This window comes from Pogona vitticeps, chromosome 1 (genome assembly GCF_051106095.1).
Source record: "Pogona vitticeps strain Pit_001003342236 chromosome 1, PviZW2.1, whole genome shotgun sequence".
NCBI lineage: Eukaryota > Metazoa > Chordata > Lepidosauria > Squamata > Agamidae > Pogona > Pogona vitticeps.
In genome coordinates, this window is record NC_135783.1 from 302,110,690 (window position 1) to 302,131,609 (window position 20,920).

Sequence of the window (20,920 nt, forward strand, 5' to 3'; positions counted from 1 at the left end):
TCATCTTCATCTATGTTCTTTGCGGCTCTTTTCCTAGGTACAGAAAACACGAACTCCTTTGTCTAGTTTCTTTGTTGTCTTCCTTAAACACAGTTACTTTCTCAGTCTCTTTAGGCTCATCATATTCTTCGGTTGTTAGGAAGACGTCAATCTTTTCCCTCACACCTCCTAACCCCTTCTTCTCTCCTGTCTCAGCTGTTTCTAACGGAACTAACCATCTTCTCCTCTCGTGCCAACCCTATCTCTTCCATGCGATCATCTTCCTTTTCTCCAGCTCTTGTCTCTGTCTCTTGCTGTTTCCCTTGTTCTCTATTTCCCATTCTGACTTCTGTATTTCCCATTTGTTCCACCCTAGGGGTTTGAGGGGACGGCTCACTCTCTGACTCTTCCTCACATCCCCAAATACCTGTGGGTGAAGCGATTATTCCTCTTTGTTCAAATCTGTTCTACTCCACCAGTTCGCCCACTCATAGGCTTTGTTCACAATAAGCAAAAGTGGAGCTCTGCCAAGAATATTCATAGAAATGTCTTTTTCTCAGGTGTTCAGGTATTTCTTTGATCATGCTAGATTGTCTGTGGCTGCCAGAACCACGGTGTGCTTGTCTAGATACGATAATGAAACTGAGGAAAAGAAAAACGCATCTGGGGGGAAAGTGGTGAAAATGTATAATGTAATCAGACAACACTGAATGATCCAAGTATCTAAAGTTCTATGGCAAACTATGGCAAGTTCTTAAAAGAAATGGGAGTGCCTGACCACCTTATCTATCTCCTGAGAAATCTATACGTGGGACAGGAAGCAAGAGTTAGAACTGGATATGGAACAACTGACTGGTTCAAAATTGGGAAAGGAGTACGACAAGGCTGTATATTGTCCCCCTTCTTATTTAACTGCAGAATACATCATGCAAAAGGCAGGACTGGATGAATCTCACATCCAGTCACAAAAAGCAGGCTGGTCTATTTCCTGTACCTGCATTGGTTGGGAAGCAAACAGTAACCCAAGGTGGCTGTGCTGGGTAGAGTTCATGTAGTTGCTTTTCAAATTAGTATCCTGGTGCTGAGTCTACAAAGCATTATGGATGAGGTGAGAAAGGCAGCAGTGAGTCAAAGCACTGGATGCAAAGGCTGCATCCTCAAAGTAGGCATGGGAGCACAGTGGCAGGAATGTTTCCTGCTGGACGAAGTTTCCTCCTCTTCAGTCAGAATTAGAGATTATGCCTTGAGTTCTGCCTTCTCAAGTTGGAAGAGTTAACTCGTTTGCCAAGCCTCCTCTCTGCTCTTTGCAGATCCAACCCAGAAACATCACCACAACATTCCTGTGTAGATGAAATTAGCCTGCTTTTCAGTTATATGAAATTTAGTGATTCCTGCAGGTCAGAGTGCATAAGAAAATTACTGCAGAACATGTGCAAAAAGAGTTGACTATATAAAGTATAAAGCTGCCCACTACATAAGGAGGAGAGTATTTGTTAAACTTCAGTGCTGGTTTGGGGCGCTCATGGCAGCAAACAGCTGATGACAGAACTGGATGTTAATTACTACACAGCTCTGCCAGTAAATTAAAACATAAATGAACTGTCAATCAAGTGAATCCTAAATATTTCTGTTTTATTTTTATTGTCCACTACATCAAAAGATTTTTCAGTCTGTACTTTTGGAGGAAAATGTTAGGTCTAGACAATCCAGGATTTAGTTAAAATACATTTGTTAAACTGTCATTTTCAAAACAGAGAATAAAAGGTGACAAATGTAGTTCTGAAGCTATTTACAAGGCTTTAGAAATTCTAGCTCTTAAAGCTGCAAAATAAATTCAATAGCATTAATACACTATATTCTTATTAAGATAGTTGTGTATAGGAAAGATAGAGTGTCAATATATGCACATCACTCCACAGAAAACAAGTAAAAACTATTTACAAGAAAAGTTATTTACAAAGCATTTTGGGGATTAAATTTAAATTACAGCAAGTCCTCTCCGTGTTTCAAGCACCTGGTCTTTTCTCTGTTTTCTCCCCCGTGCATGTTTTTCCCGCCTCTCTTCTCTGAAAGGCAATAACATTGAACTGGGTTATTTATGCATCAGTGCTATTTAATAATTTAAAAAGCCAACTTGCTAATATTCTTGTTCATTGTAATGACTCTTTAAATAAAAAATCTGTTGTTGTTTTACCAAATGCCATCCTTGTGAAAGACACAGTTCAAGTATCTGTGATTTAATTTGTGGAATTTATACCCTGATTTTATAACACACTTTTCAAAATCTGAGTAGAAAATGACTTGATTGGTAATTCAGATTTAATTAAATTTCTGAACCAATAAAAATCTAAGAGCTGTTCCTGAAAGCTGTCCTCAGCCACATAGTTAAATTCCAGATACAACAGTGTGACTGAATTCACAGTTTTTGGCAAGGGGGGGGGAAGACCCTTCTCTATATTAGCCTAGAAAATTAATATTTACATATTCTACCTAGAACAACAAACTATGTGGGACTTCACAATTGTTGAGTAGATAATTAGAGCTCTATAACACCTTGTATTCTGAAGCAAGACAGGGTTGGAACTGGGAATGCTTTCCCATCTAAGAAATTAGATTTTTTTCAGATATAGATAAATATGCTCCTTTTTTTCTAGAAAAAGTGAGAAGATAAATCCACTTTAGGATATATTCTTCAAACTGTAAGAAATGTACAATAAAGCTATCAGAAAACTTTGCTGCAAGTTTCTTTTGCCATTTGTACTGGCTAATTGATAACTTAAGAACATTCTCCTGTTATTCTTTTGAAAGAAAGCATAACTTGCCCTTTCCTCTGGCCAAGAGGGTTGTCTTAGGACACTTCCCGTTATCACAGAGCTCCCAGTGTTTTCTAACATGAAGGGAATTCAGTTGTATTCCCTCACATATCCAAAGCCCTATTCCTTGGAACAGTCATGAGAAGGGGCCTCATGTACAGACCTTTGTCTACATAATGGCCCGTATCCCTTTCCTCTACAGGGAAGCTCTATGTGCACAGTTTATGTCCACGTTCCTTTTCTCTGCAGGCATGAGATGGCCAGATCTGCTAAACGAGCGTATGGATTTACACTCTGCATTAAGATGCCTATTCTAATCACAGTGACTAGTAATGTTATTCAAACATCATTCTGCTCCCTTATGAAAACCAAAGCACATACCTTAGAGTGAATTGAACATTTTTACTTAGTGAGGGAAAGCTATGACAGAGTAACCCTTGACAGTGCCTTTTGGACTACATGGCAAATGTTAAGTCATACTTGCCTGCTCTGAAGAAGTGGCTGTTTATAGCTTCTCCTGTGGGAACATGTGCCCTGGTGATTCTCCTTTGATTTGCCCCAAGGTTTCAGTTTTCCTGTATTGAAATAAAAAGGAAAGGTGCCATGATTCAATATACTGTATGCATCTTTCTTGCAGTGGAAGAGGATAGTTTAGTGCGGGTTACTTGTCCTACTTGCTCTATGAGGCAAGGCCAAATCAAATTTCAGCTACCCCTCCACACCTGACAGTGACCCCTCCCAGTTCTAGTCCAGTCTTGGCTCTAGAAAGCAAGATAATTCAAAGCACTGCTTTTGCTGTCTTTGTGAGGATAGCTATTTGGCCATTACCTTTGACTTTTGTGATCTGTTTGCCTTACTTACTCAAGCTCTGAGTAGACTACACTCCCTTGTTCTTATATGCCATAAAATCAGAACTGATTTAAAGGCCTTGTAGGAGTGTGGCAAGATGAGTTTTAAAGAGTGGTTTTACTAGTTCAAACCCAGATCTTCCGAGCACCGCCTAGAGTGGTCTTAAGTGACTAGATAGGTGGGATATAAATAAAATAATAAAATAATAAATAAAATAAATAAATACCAGTCCATCACTCTATCCATTACACCACACAAGGTGACCCTCCTTTAACAGACAAAAAGGAAGACTGGACTTATTGTGAAGATTCCATTCCTACAGTGGATCTACCCCACACAATGGTGAACTACCATGGTATCACTAAGTTGACTCCTGCTCTTTTTTTTTACTTTTACTTATAATCAAAATGTATGTATTACAGTAATGAGAATGGTTTCTCTCAAAGACAGGTAGCTGAAACCAGAATGATAGATTTGGCTCTCCCTCATGAAACAAACAGGAAGATTAATCCACTTTACTCTCTGTTCATTGCAGAAAAGAAACTTCATGTAAGTCCAGCCTTGTTTTCTCTCGAACTCATCTGCTACTATAAAGTAGTACAGAATACCTTCTGAGAAATATGTAGGTACTTTATATTTTGTGATATCAAATAATACATGATGTAGTATCGGGGTCTCAATTCTACCCTTTACCTTAAGTTCAGCTTCTAAGAAATGCTACTGTATAATAAAGTAGGCCCTAAAGCAGTCATGCTGTGGTGATGGCTCTAACAGCTTCTCAGATTCAAAAGTAAGCCCTTTTAAAACCTGGTCTACTCTAGAGTTCAATGAACATTATATCCACTTTAGGGAGAAAAACATTTTACTGCTGTGCAGTATGTAACACAAATTTAAAACATTTCACTATCATCATCTATTCTCTGGTGCACCTGGTTCCAGGGGTCACAAATTGTTTTCTGGGGGTTTGTTGCATTCATTTAGTTGCAATCATTTTAAACTGATTCTTATATGTGTACATTTTGAACTACAGCCCAATGCATTTAATGCTGTTTATTTCCAGCCAGGGGACAAAGGCATCAGCGTATGAGCTGCCACCATGACCTTTCCCTTTCCTGCTTTTTCTTTTTATGGAGGGGGAAACTTTCATCACACTCCCTGGGTTGCTGACCAGCTTTGGTGTTGGCAAAGGGTGCACTGCAGTGCCTGCCAGCATCTGCCAGGGGAATTTTGCCTTAATTCCTTACTGGTGCTGCCTTTGTAGCAAGTTGCTCCCCCCTGCCCACCCACCCCCAAATCCTGCCCACTTCTGGTTTCCTAACACCCACCTCAGTCCGGGATTGTTTATAATCTGGAGTGCAAAGAGAAGTAATTTGTGCATGTGAGTATGCGTGTCTTTCTTTCTAACTCCTTGTTAGCAAAGAAGGGAAAAGTTCAAATCTTGAATTGTGCAACATATGTAGTCAAAGTAGGCACACATATACACACACCCCTCCACTCTTGTAGCGGGCCACTCTGAAGCCTCTACCAATACAGGCCTCCAAGAGTGCTCACTACTCTTCTTCAAACTGCTGCCATCAACCTATCCTTAATACTCAAAAAGGACAAGTGTTTCTTTCAAACAAAACGTTGTTTATTGATTTAACAAAATGAAAAGGAGTAACTCACAGGTATTAAATCAAGTTGTAAATCAAGTTTCTCATTTAATATACCTCACACAGACTTTTCCCTCACTGACTCTGACAGATCTCACTCTCTCAAACAATTTCTCTCATCTCTCTAAACTCTCAAAAACTCTTTTCTTTTCACACATCACACACACACTTTATATAATCCAGCTCCTCCCCCTTCTGCATCACCCTCCGTCCTCTCTTTGGCTGAGGTTCCCCTGCCCAGCTGTGACGGACAGGTGAGAGCAGAGCTGTATGCCACAACTCTTTCCTACCATGCAGCAAAATCACAAGCCAAACTCCAACACATTTCCTCAGAAAAAAAGTCTCATGGGAGCTGGAGGATTAGCATGCCGCTTAGTAGCCCAATCCTGTGCAGGATTACTTGGACCTCAATCCTACTGAGTTTAATAAAATTTAACCCATGAGGGTCTCTAAAATATGGCACGGGGGTCACAGGTTACTTGACTATTATAAAAAGGGGGTCATGACTCGAAAAAGTTTGGGGAACACAATTCTAGTGGCTGTTTCTTTCTAAATGATTTCATTACCTTTGTGGGGCTGATAATTAAGGGGCCTTGATAGACTTGCTTGCAGATCAAACACTGGCTTCTTGGTGTTTAGAGGGGCTGGAGTTCCAGGGATGACCTTGGAGGGGGTAACACCTTTAAGGAACAAATAAGAGTATTGATCATCATTACTAAGAAAGCAAGAACATGTGACCAAAAGATACAAGTTAAATTCACAAATGCTTGAAGGAGCTTTGCACAAAAATACTTGAGTTGGAAAAATAGTGAAAAAGTTAAGTTGGATTGTAGTGAAGACTTTCCACATCTTACTTCCCCAAAAGACCATCTTGCCTATTTTTATGGAACTAAAGCAGAGTTGTATTTTTTAAAAAGTCACTCTATTTACTGCTTTAAAAAACACCACTACTGTGAACTGCAGTTCTGCCATAATCTCTAAGCAGAACCTGACAATAAACCCCTTAATACTTTTCCGTTAAGCTTTGAAGAACTGTTTTCTATAACAATGCAGACAAACAAGGGTTAGAATAGAGGAATTAAGGAAAACTGTTTCAAGAAAGGCAAGAGAAAATAAAAGAAGAAAGTGTTCCCACTCTGAATCTCCGGAGAGGCATATCAGTGCCTTTGCATCAGTAGTCTCCAGATGTTCCTGAATTAAAACTCCCAGAAGCCTTTTTCACTAGCTGGCCAGGATTTCTGGGAGTTACAGTCCAAAACCATATTGGGACCAAAGGTTGGGAATCACTGATGTAAACATTAAGGGTGAAACCTCATCCTTTCTGTCTGCAACAGACGTCTAAAGAACTTGTATCAGTGGTTTACTCTGCAAGAATAACTTCTTCCTACTAGAAGGAAGCACAAACAACTGCCATTGTGTTAGCTTCTCACCAGTGTTTGTCTGGGCTTCTGCTATTGGATACTTGGTTGCACTTCCTGTGCATTTCTTCCTAGTTACAGCTTTGTTGCTCTTCTGGCTGCCTGGATTACAACTGTTCAGAAATGGAGATTTTCGAGATGGCGTCTTGGTAAGGGAGCGTTTGTGTTCATTATCTTTTGTAGATTCAGAGAATCTGACAAAACAATTATTTACATGATTTAACGGCTCAATTTCAGCTAGTCCTTACATTAGTTTTACACAAAAAAAACCCCACCCATTTCTGCCAATGTATACATTTATATTAATATCCAAAGGAATTTGGGCTATTAATAAACCAAGATAGTCTTGAACTAATGGTGTTCAATTCAATAACAGTATATACATTTGAGATACATTCTTCACATTAGCAAATTAAATATTCTTATAACCTATGTTACAGCGATACTCCACCTTTCTACTGCAAAGTTCTCACGTTTACAATAAAAACACAAATTTCACCATAAAATAAATAAAATAAAACCAATCATATTGTAAATTATTAAAATAAATTACATGTAGTTACAACCATGACAGTGGGTTAAAGTAAAGTACCAACTACTTATTTTAACACTTGGTGCTGCTTATATTGTTCTTTACCTGACATTCATTTTGGTGGCAGAGAATCCAGTTGAGATGAAGGCTGATTTCTGAGATAAACTATTTTTATTCACAATGCGAGAATTATGTGGTGTGCGCCTCAGGTTTATGGGAGTACATGTAGAAGAGAGCTTATGCTTTTGAGGATGCGGACTCAGTAAAAATCCACTGGAACATACCTGCGAATATGAAATGCATTTACTTTCTCATTTGGAATAAAACATGAGAAGTTAAACAGACCATCTGTCTTAAAATGAGCTTTTAACAAATAACGTATCCTCATCTTGGAATTACTATTTAGAATTTTCTTCTGAGAAATCTCCAGATGTTTTTTCTTCTTAGCTAGCATGTGTCAAAACTGGAAGCTGGGCTGTATATCTGTTCCATAACAATGCCTATAATAATACAGTGGGGTCTCGACTTACGAACGGCTCGACATACGAACGTTTCGACTTACGAACCGCTCTCATGGGAATATATGGACTCGACTTGCGAACTTAGATTCGAGTTACGAACTCTTTTTTTCCCCTTTTTAAAAAGCTAAGTCATCTTAGGTTAAAAGGAAAAAAGAAAAAAATATCCCCCTCTAGTGGCAGAAGGCGGAATAGCAGCTTCCCATTAGTTTCTATGGACGAAAAGAGCAGATACAGATTAAATGGTTTTCAATGCATTCCTATGGGAAATGCAGATTCGACTTAAGAACTTTTCGACCTGAGAACTGCCTTCCAATACGGATTAAGTTCATAAGTCGAGACCCCACTGTACTGCACTTTGCTGTGGGGCAAGCGGGAGAAAGAAGAATTAGAAGTCCAGTGCACCTGCATATGCTCTGGCAGATGACACAAAACCTATGGCTACATTTAGTCCTTGTAGGAACTGAACCATCTTTGGAAGCTCCTACTGCACTTAATACGGTAACTAAACGGTTTTTTTAACAGCCCAATGGAGAAGCAGCAAAGGGAAGAGAAAAATAAAGTAGTTGCCTGTTGAGGTGAAGACTGGATGTATATGGAAACTGTGGGCTGTCCTCACCACTAGAGGAATCCAACAGCACAAAAAGGATTGGTTTTATTGTCTGCCTAGCAAGGTAAATACAGTGGTGCCTCACACAACGATGTTAATTGGTTCCAAAAAAATCAACGTTGTGTGAAACATCGTTCTGTGAAACATCATTTCACATAGGAATGCATTGAAAACTGGTTAATCCGTTCCAATTGGAACGGATTGCCATCGTTCAGTGAAAATCCCCATAGGAAACATCGTTGAATGAAACAATGTTTCCTATATTGGAATGTATTGAAGCCGACTCAATACATTTCAATGCCTTTGCGAAGTCCTTTTTCGCTCCTGTAAAAGTGTCTTACAATGTTTGGACACTGTTTTAAATGATTGCAATGGTTAGTCCACCTCCTGAAACCTACGTATGCAAACTGATTTTGGTGTTGTTCTGACACTTCGTTAATTTATAATGATTTTTTGAATTTTCTCCATTGGAAACCATTGGATGGTCTGTCTAATGGTTTCCAATGGAAAAAACAAAAAATCATCATAAATTAACGAAGTGTCAGAACAACACCAAAATCAGTTTGCATAGGTTTCAGGAGGTGGACTAACCATTGCAATCATTTAAAACAGCTTCCAAACATTGTAAGACACTTTTACAGGAGCGAAAAGGGAGATCGGGAAAGGGCTCTTTGATCTCCGTTTGCCTTTTAAAGTTCTTCCCGATCTCCCTTTTCGCTCCTGTAAGTGTCTTACAATGTTTGGAAGCTGTTTTAAATGATTGCAATGGTTAGTCCACCTCCTGAAACCTATGCAAACTGATTTTGGTGTTGTTCTGACACTTCGTTAATTTATGATGATTTTTTGTTTTTTCCATTGGAAACCATTAGACAGACCATCCAATGGTTTCCTATGGAGAAAATTCAAAAAATCATCATAAATCAACGAAGTGTCAGAACAACACCAAAATCAGTTTGCATAGGTTTCAGGAGGTGGACTAACCATTGCAATCATTTAAAACAGTGTCCAAACATTGTAAGACACTTTTACAGGAGCGAAAAGGGAGATCGTTGTGTGAAAATCCCCCATAGGAAACATCGCTGTGTGAGGCAGCAAATTTAACAGAAAAAGGCATCGTTGTGTGAATTCATCGTTGTGTGAGGCACTCGTTGTGCGAGGCACCACTGTATAGTATTTGGGCAGGACAACCCCATGATAAGGATGGTCTTCTGCCTTTGTAAAGTAAAAGGAAAAAATTGCCAACTCTTAAGGAGGGCAATGGGGACTTGGCTGACATAGTACGTTGTCAGAATACAGTGGTGCCTCGCATAGCGATGTTAATTCATTAAAAAAAAAAACATCGCTATGTGAAACCATCGCTATGCGAAACACCATTTCCCATAGGAATGCATTGAAAACCGGATAATCCGTTCCAATAGGAACGGATTATCTGGTTTTCTCCCCCCCCGGCGCGGCTTGGATCTGACCCCCGGCGGCTACCTCAGCCGTGGCTGGACTCCCTAGAGTACGGCCATGGCTGGGGTAGCTGCCACGGCTCGGATCCAAGCCGCGGGGGGAGGGTGGTGGGATTGGAATGCCTTTCAGGCATCCCGGGCTTGGATCCCACCCGCTGCCGGTTAGGGTAACCGGCGGCGGGTGGGATCCAAGCCCGGGATGCCTGAAAGGCATCCCAATCCCACCACCCTCCCAGCCTGCCCCCACAGCTTGGATCCAAGCCGTGGGGGGACGCTGGGAACAGACACCCCCCCACCCTGCAGCCGTCGCTTGAAGCCTCCCCGCGCTGCTTTCCCCAGCCGTTCTCGGACGTCCAGGCGTCCGAGAACGGCTCGGGTAGGCGGCCCGGGCAGGCTTCAAGCGGCAGCTGCAGGGTGGGGGGGGGGGTGTGTGTCCGGAAGGTTTCCAGGCGAAAGCCTGGAAACCTTCCGGACACCCCCCCACCCTGTCCCCGCTGCTGGTAGCCTGCCCGGGCCGCCTACCCGAGCCGTTCTCAGACTTCCAGGTGTCCGAGAACGGCTTGGGTAGGCGGCGCGGATAGGCTACCAGCTGGGGCTGGCTGGCGCTTCAGAGGGGCCGCGGGGAGACCTCTCCCGCAGCCCCTCCGAAGCGCCCACCCGGAGAATGCCTGCCGGCTGGCCGGCACTTCAGAGGGGCCGCGGGGAGACCTCTCCCGCGGCTGCTCCGACACGCCCGCCGGGGGCCTATGGGGGAAACATCGCTATGCGAGTTTCCTCCATAGACAACCTCGCTATACGAGGCAGTAATTTTTCCGGGAAACCCCATCGCTTTGCGAATTCATCGTTAAACGAGGCATTCGCTAAGCGAGGCACCACTGTATTTTGCATGAAAAAGCTTCATCCAGGGCATTCTGGTGTCAAAGGGAACACTTTAAAGCAGCCTGAATTTTTTTGTTGTGATCAAGGCATCTATATGCTCCCCTTGTAAAAGCTTGACTGAGTGAAAACTAGATTTTCGGGCATGTCTGTGGAGGAAGTTAATACTTACCTTGGTTTTGTTCACTGAATTGTTGAAGTTATGAATCCTTTTATTTTTATTTTCCATGTAATCATCAATAGATTGCATTTTCTTGAATTGAGCCTCATGAAGTTTCTTAAAGTCTTCAAAATTAAAGGAGTACATTATTAATATTTGTATTAAGTATACTTCCTGATAATTTTCTGGTTTGTTCCAGTTTATAGCTCTCAACAAAGTAGCAATTAAAGATAAACACATGTCCAGGATAAGGAAATCTAAATCAGAGTGGAGCCATTTGTTGTCTTTGGACAACATACCATATTTTTCCATCTATAAGATGCTACCTTTTCCTAAAATCATTACATTAAAAATTGAGGGGCATCTTTTACACAGAAGTAAGCTGATAGCTGAGGAGAGGACAAAACGGCACATACCTTGCCTCTGTAAACAGGCTTCCTTCAGCCAAGAGGCTTAGTTTCATACAGTCAGGAGACTTAGCTTCCTCCAACTATGACCCTTATGGAACTTATGTCAGCTGATCCTGAACAAATCAACTGGAACACACCTCCTCGGAGGTGGAATCTATAGGTTGAGATTCAACGGAAATTCAAAATATCCGATGTTCTGAGCGCAGAGGCTGAATCCTCAAAGCTAAGTTTTCTTAATTTTTGGTATAGAAAATTGGAGTGGGGGGATCTTATAAAGGGGTGTATGTGATAAACAGAAAAATATGGTAATATGTCTGACCTTTTCTTTAAAACCTCGTGCTCATCAAGGACAAAAACATGTTTAAATATGAAGGCAATCAGTAAAATGTGTTTTCCAGAAAACTGAACAATGCCCTGAACAGAGTACAATTTGATTTAGTACATCAATCTGATTTACGTTTACTAAACAAACTTCTTAATGCCCCAGTATATAAAGTCCATAATTATCTGAAGAGAATGATCAGATACAGAGGTTAGAGTGTCAAGTTAGAACCTAGAAAATATTCTTTTCCCTGAGGGGCACATCTGTACAAATTCACAGGGACCTCTAAGGCCATCGAGTCAAATTCCCTTGCTCAATACAGAAATCCAGGTCAAAGCAGATCTGACAGTTCTCCAGTTTTCTTTTGAAGTGCTGGCCTCCTTCTCTAAGTATAACGTCCAGAACTGGACACAGCACTCTAGATGGGGCCTAACCAGTGTTGAACACAGGGGAACTAGTACCTGATGGTACCGTCTGTGCTCAGATCTCCAGCAAAACTTTTTGAGTGGTGAAATGCTTGCTATACTACAGGATTTTGACCACTCAACAGCCTGCATGTGAAAAATTTGTGCATTTTGCAGGCAAAGTCACTCAGATCCACTCTGACTTACAATGTTATAGTACACACATGTCCTGCGGATGTAACTTTTGCCTCTTCTTATCCCAAGAGAATGAATAAGTTTCAGTCTGTACAAATGTGGACAGGATTCTTGGAGAGGTAAAAGCTACCACATGTACGCTGGACCCTTGCCCTTCATAGCTTATCAATGCATCGAGGTAAGAACTGGATGACTGGGTACAGGGAGTGGTAATTGCCTCCTTGCAGCAAGACAGGCTTTCAGCATGCCTCAAAGAGACAGTCGTAAGACAACTGCTGAAAAATCTCTTCTTAGGTTCTTCATCCTGGAATATTATCAGCCAGTATCCAGTCTCCCATTATGAAGCAAGATATTAGGGTGCGATACCTCTTCAGCACCAAGGCTTCCTGGAAGAAATGGATGACCTAAATCAATTCCAATTATGGTTCATCATTTTGCAAAGATGGATCCCTTCTTTTTTTAATCAGGATGGTCAGCTTTATGAGTGAAGATCTTCTGCGGTCTAATTTGTATCTTTTTTGTTATATGAAATTCCAAGAGGTATGATACTACTATCTGTTGCAAGTACACTGTCATTTAGTATGGCTTTTGTTGTTCCCTTATTAAAAAGCAATTACTTTACGGGGAACGTGGGGGCACTGCGGGTTAAACCGCAGAAGCCTCTGTGATGCAAGGTCAGAAGACCAGCCGTCGTAAGACCGAATCCACGCAACAGAGTGAGCTCCCATCGCTTGGCTCAGCTCCCGCCAACCTAGCAGTTCGAAAGCATGTAAATGCGAGTAAATAGGTACCACCATGGTGGGAAAGTAACGGCATGCATTCCGTGTCTAGTCGCACTGGCCACAGAAACTGTCTATGGACCAATGCTGGCTCTACGGCTTGGAGACGGGGGATGAGCACCGCCCCTAGAGTCAGACACAACTGGACTAAATGTCAAGGGGAACTTTTACCTTACTTTACATTAGGATTGTTATATTGTTATCTTTTTCTTTTGATTCTCAAGTAATGTATTTTCTACTTTTTCAGTTGTGCCATCCTTTTCTGCTCATTCCTTGCATTAAAGATCCTACTGTGGGTTTAGCTAGGAAGTCTTGATATCTGTTTGTTGCCAAGGTTTTATAAATGCAACAAGTCTTTGAGATATATGATTACTTTATTACCCACTTTTGTATTAGTCTAGTATTTCTTAGTAAAAGGGCAAGTTCATAAAAAAGAGATTAACATACTTATTTTCTGTTTAAATTTCTACTACATAAGATCATGAAAAGTCATATCTTTAACTTATGAGGCATAATATATTATACCAAGCCGAACACCAATTCTCTTAATTTGGTGCATGTAAGAAATTCATGCTCTCCAAAGTTATTCCAATGTGTCAAAACTTATTGAAAGGTCTCAGATTTTGGCACCAGCGCTTATAAAGTGCTTCACTTCCTGTTCCAAACCAGTATTTCAGAGGACAAGATCCAATGATGTACTTCTACTGGCAGAAATGAAGAATTCAGTGTAATGGGAGTTGCCTCTGCACTGCAGATTCCTTATGTGCCCATTTTTTTAAATTTTCATTTTTATGAATGTTACTGCACACTGCTTCATCTATGATTGTCACTGACAATCACTCAAACAGTATAGTCTGGTCAGTTATGAAAAAAATTGCATATCTTTAGGAACAGTTGTGTGTTCATTACAGTGGTATCAAAATAAAGAGGTATGTTTATTTCAAAGCACAGGGGCAACATCAACAGACAGGAGGACCAAATTCTTGCCCTAAGATATTACCATGGGCTTCATAAATGGCCCTTTAATTTTTTTTAAAAAAATATATTAACAGATTTCTCTGAATGGGCACATTTCGTCTTTGTTTTTGTGGTTCGGGTGGACTTGGACTATCTTGTCTCCTAAGGTGGAAAATTGCTGGGTTTTGAGGTTTCCACAAGTGAAAAAAGGACTCTTCTGGCCAATTTCTTCCAGGATGTTTTATTTGGGATATTCTGGGCTACAGCCCAAATCTATTTTAAAAGGGTATTTCACATAACAGAAATAAAAATAATGCACTTCAAAGAAAAGATAACAGCTCCCACAAACACAAAAAGCTTTTAAAATGCTTCTAAGTTCTTCTCACATTAATATATATCCCAGCCTCCAAATGTCCTTCAGATGTCAAAAGAACAATGTTTTAGAGAAATAAATAAATAAAATAAATAGTTAAATAGCTAGAAAATAGCTTGTCACTAGGTGAAATAATAACATTTATACAGTGGTGCCTCGCATTACGATGTTAATTCATTCCAGCGAAATCGCTGTAGAACGAAAACATCGTAAAGTGAAATTAAAAAGCCCACAGAAACGCATTAAAACCTGATTAATGCGTTCCTATGGGCTTGAAACTCATAGCGCGGCCATTTTCGCTGCCCATGCAGCAAGGAATCCGTCCCAGAAAACAGTGGGCGGCCATTTTTTTTACCCAGCGGCCATTTTAAAACTGCCGATCAGCTGTAGGAAAATTGTCGTTTTGCTTCGGGAACCGATCATTGCAAAGTGAAATTCCCCCATAGGAAGCATCGTTTTGCGATCGCAAAAATTTCGTCGTTATGCGATTTTGTCATAAAACGGAGCACTCGTCTTGCGAGGCACCACTGTATATTAAACCAGGCTAAGAATGGTTGCTGGATAGCACTACTTCTGAAACAAGATTCTTCTGTATTCTATCAAGAAAATCTTTTGCACTTTTAAACATAATTCAAGAAACAAGGCCTCAGACTTAAGTCATCAACCAACAAGATGACACAGTAACTGATAGCTACACTTTGATTTAAAAACACTTTGATTGTGTTCAATTAAATTAATTTCTGTGCATTGGTAGTTAGTAAAGTTAGCCTACATCTTACTTGGAGTGGTAGAGTTTATTCTTCTTTTCCTAGATCTTGACAGGCTGCCTGAGTAACAAAGTTCTGTTCCAGGTAAATAATCCACAGGAGTCTTACCTGACACAAACAGACCAGACATGTCTTTAACATTAGTAGGAAATGGAATAGTAATGCAGCATAATTTCAAAACTGTTCTTAAGATTTGCAGACATTTTCTTCAAGAACCCTATTTTGTACTATAATGATTCTTTGACTTGCTACCATTCTGTAACAGCAGTTTTAATTTGTTCAACAGTAATACGGGCAGCACATTTCAGCATGTCAGTGGAAAGGCAGAAAACATAAATGCATTCCTGGTCCAAGGACTCATTGTTATAGTCAAGATTTAGTGTCCCATCCCGAAAGACTCCATAGAGATTGAAAGAAAATGATGGCACTGACTTAGAAATCTTTGCCAGTTTGGACAAAGCAAAATTATCTGGGAACATGACCGTGATTTAAGAATATCACATGGGGAACATGACCGTGATTTAAGAATATCACATGGGGAACATGACCGTGATTTAAGAATATCACATGCTTACAAAAATATAGCTTCTATCACCTATTTTGAGACTGTTAGGGCAATCTTTGACTCAGCTGTCTCTGAACCATTTGGTTATAGCAGTGGTGCATAAAGCCTGAGGGCTTGGAACCCACGTTAAAACCTCCAATCACCACTACAAGCCCCACTAAGCCTAGAAATGCTGAAAAACAGCCATTAAAAACAAATGCACAAACAAAAAGGAAGCAATTCAATTGCAGGCACTCTTGGCAGACATTGATCAAGGCTCAGAAGCTACTGTTCTTTTCTTGGGGGGAAGGGTTTAGCTTAGTAGGAGGGTGTTTCTTTTTTGTGTTGAAGTTTTAGTTGTATGTTTGGTAGTATATTAAATCAATAAATAAAATAAATTAATAAAAAAAGAAGCTACCATTCTCAGAGGTCTTTTTTGTTTTAGCCAAAGCAATTAGTGTGGAGGTACTTTGAATGCGGGGGCTCCAGGAGGGAGCTCCAAAAATTCCCTAAAAGGCATAGCCCAAAGGTTTGACTACCTTTTGTCCAACCTGTCCCATATAAGTACCAATTATTTGTAATAATCAACACCTGAATCAGGCTGTTCACCCTTATACTAAGGTATCTAATCACAACAAAGTTAATGTCCTAAGTGTAAATTTACTTTCAACTCTTTCTTGCATAGTACAGTTCTTCTCTTTTGGGTTCCTTAGAGTAACCGAGCTCTGTGTTTTTGGAGATCCAGCATCCTGGGATCCTTCAGTTTCATTCAGCTCTGTTATAATCTGCAGTTAAAAAAAATTAGATACACAATTCAAGTTTTTTATTCCACTTCCTACTTCTACTACCTCTCTTTGACATGCTATATATTACTTTATTTCTGTTTTTCCTTCGAACTGAATGCAAACAAAGTATTATAGAAAGCAGACACCTACAAATTCTGTTAGGTGTAGCCCATTGTATACCAAAACAAAAATGTGGATAGGGATGGTACAGTGGACCTTCCTCATCTAGACCTATTTAAACCTCCAGAAATTACCCACCAAAGAATTCTCTGTGACAGCACATATTGTCATGGAATATCTTTCTGAAAAAAGAGTAATATAAACCATGGAACTCACCAAGGATCTGTATTAGAACAGAAGTTTACTTGTTATATCATCTAGACAATCATAAGCAGTGAGATAGTCAGATTTGCCGACACATTATTTTGTGTGGCAAGAAATAAAATGGGATTGCACACAGCTCTAAAAATGTTATCTTCAAACTTAAGAAATGGCCATTGAAATGAAAAGTGGAATGCAGAATAAGCAAGTACAAAGGGACACATCTTGAGTACTTTTACATATCTATATAGAACTGAGCTGTACTGAATGCAGTACTCCAAGTATAGAACTGTCACCTAAAAACAAAACTGTTTCCCCCCATGTTTGATTTTTCATACATGAACAATGAATAGGGACAGCAAGTGTTTTTAATTTTTAGTAAAAGTAAATTGGACCAAAACCCAAAATTGCAATGACAAAACACCCCAAAATAAACAACATCCATCAAGAGACAAAAACACTTTGGCACCTTAAATGCTAACTACTATATTTTAATGTGAATGTTAATATTTTTGAGTGGGTCTCATATACACCTTATCTCAGCTGTTTCTCTTTTAAGTCTTGTTCTGTAGTGTTGTTTTATGATAAGGCAGTCACTTTCAGATCACTCAAAGATTGTCTAGGTAGTTTGAAATGTTCTGAAATAATTTTTTGTGGGCAAATTCTCTCTCCCACACACATACAGAGGTATGAAAGAATACAACTCAAGCTCTATTTCAGTGGTTAAAGGTAAAATTGTAGAGAGGGAGAGTTCTAATCCCATCTGCTGCTTATTGCTGTCCCTATGTGAACTGCAATATTCTGAAGACAAGACAGTCTGCTACATGTAGCTGAAAGTGCTATAGGTAGTTGAAGAAGTGGATGTCCATCTATGAAAGTTCACACTAAACTCTGCAATCTTTACTGCCACAATATTTTGCCCTTGGTTTCTCTTTTTCCACCCTTTAATTTTGCTACTACAGTGGTGCCTTGCTTAACGAGCGCACCATTTAATGACAAATCCGCATAGCGACGTGTTTTTTGAGATCGCATTGCAATGTTTAAATAGGGTAAACATCGCATTACGATGTTTTAGAACAGCTGATCGGCGTTTCCAAAATGGCCACCAGATCAAGAAAACGGCCGCCTGCAGTGTTTTCGCGCCAATTCCTCGCTTACCGAGGCGGCGAAAATGGCGGCCCTATGGAGGATTCCCGCTTAGCGGTGAGTTTATCCCTCCCATAGGAACACATTAAACGGAGTTTAATGCATTCCTATGGGGTTTTTTGTCCCGTATAGGACGTTTCCGGATAGCGACGATTTATCAGGAATGGATTATCGTCGCTATGTGGGGCACCACTGTATCTTGAGATAGGCACAGTTGCTTCTTTGGAATCTGCTACAAATGGGAAGTATATCATGTATTCTCCCTGCCCATGCTTTCAAATTAACCCCTCTTAAAATGTCTGGTCACCAGCCCAACTTACATACGAGCTATCACCACTTGCACATACAGTGGTGCCTCGCTTAACGATTGCCTCGTTTAGCGATGAATTCACATAACGATGGTTTTTTAAAGAAAATAATATGCACCATTTAACGATGTTTCCTATGGGCGATTTTCGCTTAGCGAAGTTTGGGACTATGCTTCACATAGCGAATGTGTTTTTAGGTCCCCTGCTTCACATAACAATGTTTGTTTTTTCATTTTAAAAAGTGTCTTAAAATGGTCAAAAACGGTTCTAAATGCTTGGATTCGTTAGAGCACCTTCTAAAATGGGTGCAAACTTAATTTGGCTTTGATCTGACTTTCAGTTAATTTTTGCTGAATTTTTTTCTCCCCCATAGGAAACAATGGAGCTGTCAAAATTTGACAGCTCCATTGTTTCCTATGGGGGAGAAAAAAATTCACAAAGAATTAACGAAAAGTCAGCAACTGTTTTAAATGCTTGGGTTCGTTAGAGGGCCTTCTAAATCGTGTGCAAGCTAAGTTTGGCTTTGTTCTGAGTCTTCGTTATTTTTTTGTGAATTTTTCCCTCCCCCATAGGAAATAATGGAGCTGTCAAATTTTGACAGCTGTCAAAAGTTGGTGGGGGAGAAAAAAATTCAGCAAAAATTAACGAAAAGTCAGATCAAAGCCAAATTAAGTTTGCACCCGTTTTAGAAGGTGCAGAAGCTATTCCAAGCATTTAAAACCGTTTTGACCCTTTTATGACACACTTAAATTTGCAAAAATTGACTTCGCTAAACCATTGAAATGCATTGAATAGGCTTCAATGCAGTTCAATTGGGGAACTGCATTTCACTCAACGATGTTTCCTATGGCGATTTTCGCTTAAGGACGGCAATCCGTTCCAATTGGAACGGATTAACCGGTTTTCAATGCATTCCTATGGGAAATGGTGTTTCGCAGAACGATGGTTTCACACAGCGATGAATTTTTTGGAACCAATTAACATCATCGTGCGAGGCACCACTGTACTTTAAATGCAACTCTTGTTAAAGTTTAACCATCTAACAGATTTCTGATCTACGTTAGATTCCCTCCGTCCAGCACTGAAACCCAACAACTTACCTCTTTCTTTAGAATAAGTTCTGCATTCTCTCCATGAATATTTTCTGACTTTAGAATTTCTTGTACATTATGACATTTCAGTTTTCTACAGCTTTTTTGTGGTCATGATCAGGTTTACATACCTCACTACTCTCGTACTCCTCATAATCTGTAGAAAGGGAAGCTGTTTCTGTGTCCTATGGAAAATAAATTAGGTCACATTTGGCCAGTAACTCATTTGGTCATGCTGGTTTACTGTTTATCCAAGGAAAATAACTGTGACTAAAATGAATTAGAGAAAAAGACCCTCCCCCACTTTTTTGCCATGACATGTGCTTTCAGAGGCAAGACCTCTTACACTTTAAGAAAAGCAAGAAGTCACTTAATTTGACCAGTTTCTTAGAAACAGGAAGATACAACAATAAAGATAATAAAAACATTTTTGCACTTACCATACTTCTGGTTTCCTGCATTGGCTCATGGACATGTTGCTTCAACACATTTAACAACTTGTTTGCCTGTAAAATTGTTACGCCATAATTTTCAGACTAGGTATGTGAAATTTTATTTCATAAATTTTCAGTACACAAAATATTAAAAATAATATTAAGGTTAAATACACAAAATGATTGGTAGCAGAAATGTTCATTAATAATAGCAGCTTTGTCTTTAAACAATTACAGTATAAGAATTTGTGAAGTGTCTGCAAGTTGGACTGTTATTCTGGAAGGATTAGCTATTTAAAATTTGGAAATAATCCGCGACACCCCCCCCCCAAAAAAAGCCTCGAGAAAATTGTTGTTTTTTGCCCCTTGCCACTCTCTTATCGCATGCAGCTTGTGGAGAGTATAGGGATAAAAAATGCACAGGACTGAGGGAAGCAATTTGTTCTTTCCTCACGCTCATGACTTTTGTTTACGAAACATTTTAGGACAGGAAAGACCTTGGAACGTGGCTTTGGGATAGAAAAATGCCTTCCTATCATATCAATTTTTCTTCTGCTCGAAAGGGCGAGCGACCAATACGCTGTCATTGAAAGACACTGGAGAAAAATACACTGAGGAAAAATGAGGTAGATCGTTCGCCCCGCCGATTTCCCATCCTTTCTAGGGTTTCAGACTCAGCAGACAAATCGGACTCCTCGAGGTAGTTAAAAACTCACCTCGTTCACCATGGATTTGAATCCCTTCAAGCCTCAAGGCACTTGGCCGAAACTCGCCCGACTGTTAAAAGCATAGAAGCAAAGCTAAAAATAAGGCCTTTTTAGAGGATCAAAGATGCCTTTTTTCCAGCAAGAGAAAATCTCTTCCCCGCCCGCCCCGCGAAGGCTTGTTTTAACCAAATAACCTCGTATTAAACCTTGTATTAAACTTTTCCCTTCCAACGCTCGCACCTTGAGATTGGCTCTCAGCCCCAAAACCTTGGCCAGTCGCTGCAGCTCGCTGTACTTCAGCGTCTCCAACTGCTCCGAGGTGGGAACCTCCATGATGGGGAGTAATCGCACAAACCGCCCGCCTGCCTCCAACCGACGAGTAACAGCTCGGGGCCTCCCCGGTTCAACGGTCCGGCGGGCGCGCGGCCACCCTTCGAAATCGCGGCTGCTCGCACTCCATTGGCGGAACCTTCACGGAAGGGGGTGGAGCTCAAAAAAAGGTTCCAGACCAATGGG

General features: G+C 40.3%; 1 protein-coding gene across 1 annotated transcript; it reads right to left on the reverse strand.

Moving 5' to 3' along the window:
* Positions 1 to 1,590: 1,590 nt before the first annotated feature.
* On the reverse strand, positions 1,591 to 20,872 carry NUSAP1 (nucleolar and spindle associated protein 1). Its single transcript, XM_020793755.3, has 11 exons — positions 20,645 to 20,872; positions 19,704 to 19,769; positions 19,395 to 19,448; positions 16,277 to 16,397; positions 15,081 to 15,176; positions 10,874 to 10,986; positions 7,349 to 7,527; positions 6,724 to 6,905; positions 5,860 to 5,973; positions 3,277 to 3,367; positions 1,591 to 2,045 (listed from the first exon to the last, which is right to left on the reverse strand). Exons 1-11 carry the CDS (start codon positions 20,735 to 20,737, stop codon positions 1,958 to 1,960), a joined length of 1,197 nt encoding a protein of 398 aa, XP_020649414.3. The 5' UTR covers positions 20,738 to 20,872; the 3' UTR covers positions 1,591 to 1,957.
* Positions 20,873 to 20,920: the final 48 nt, after the last annotated feature.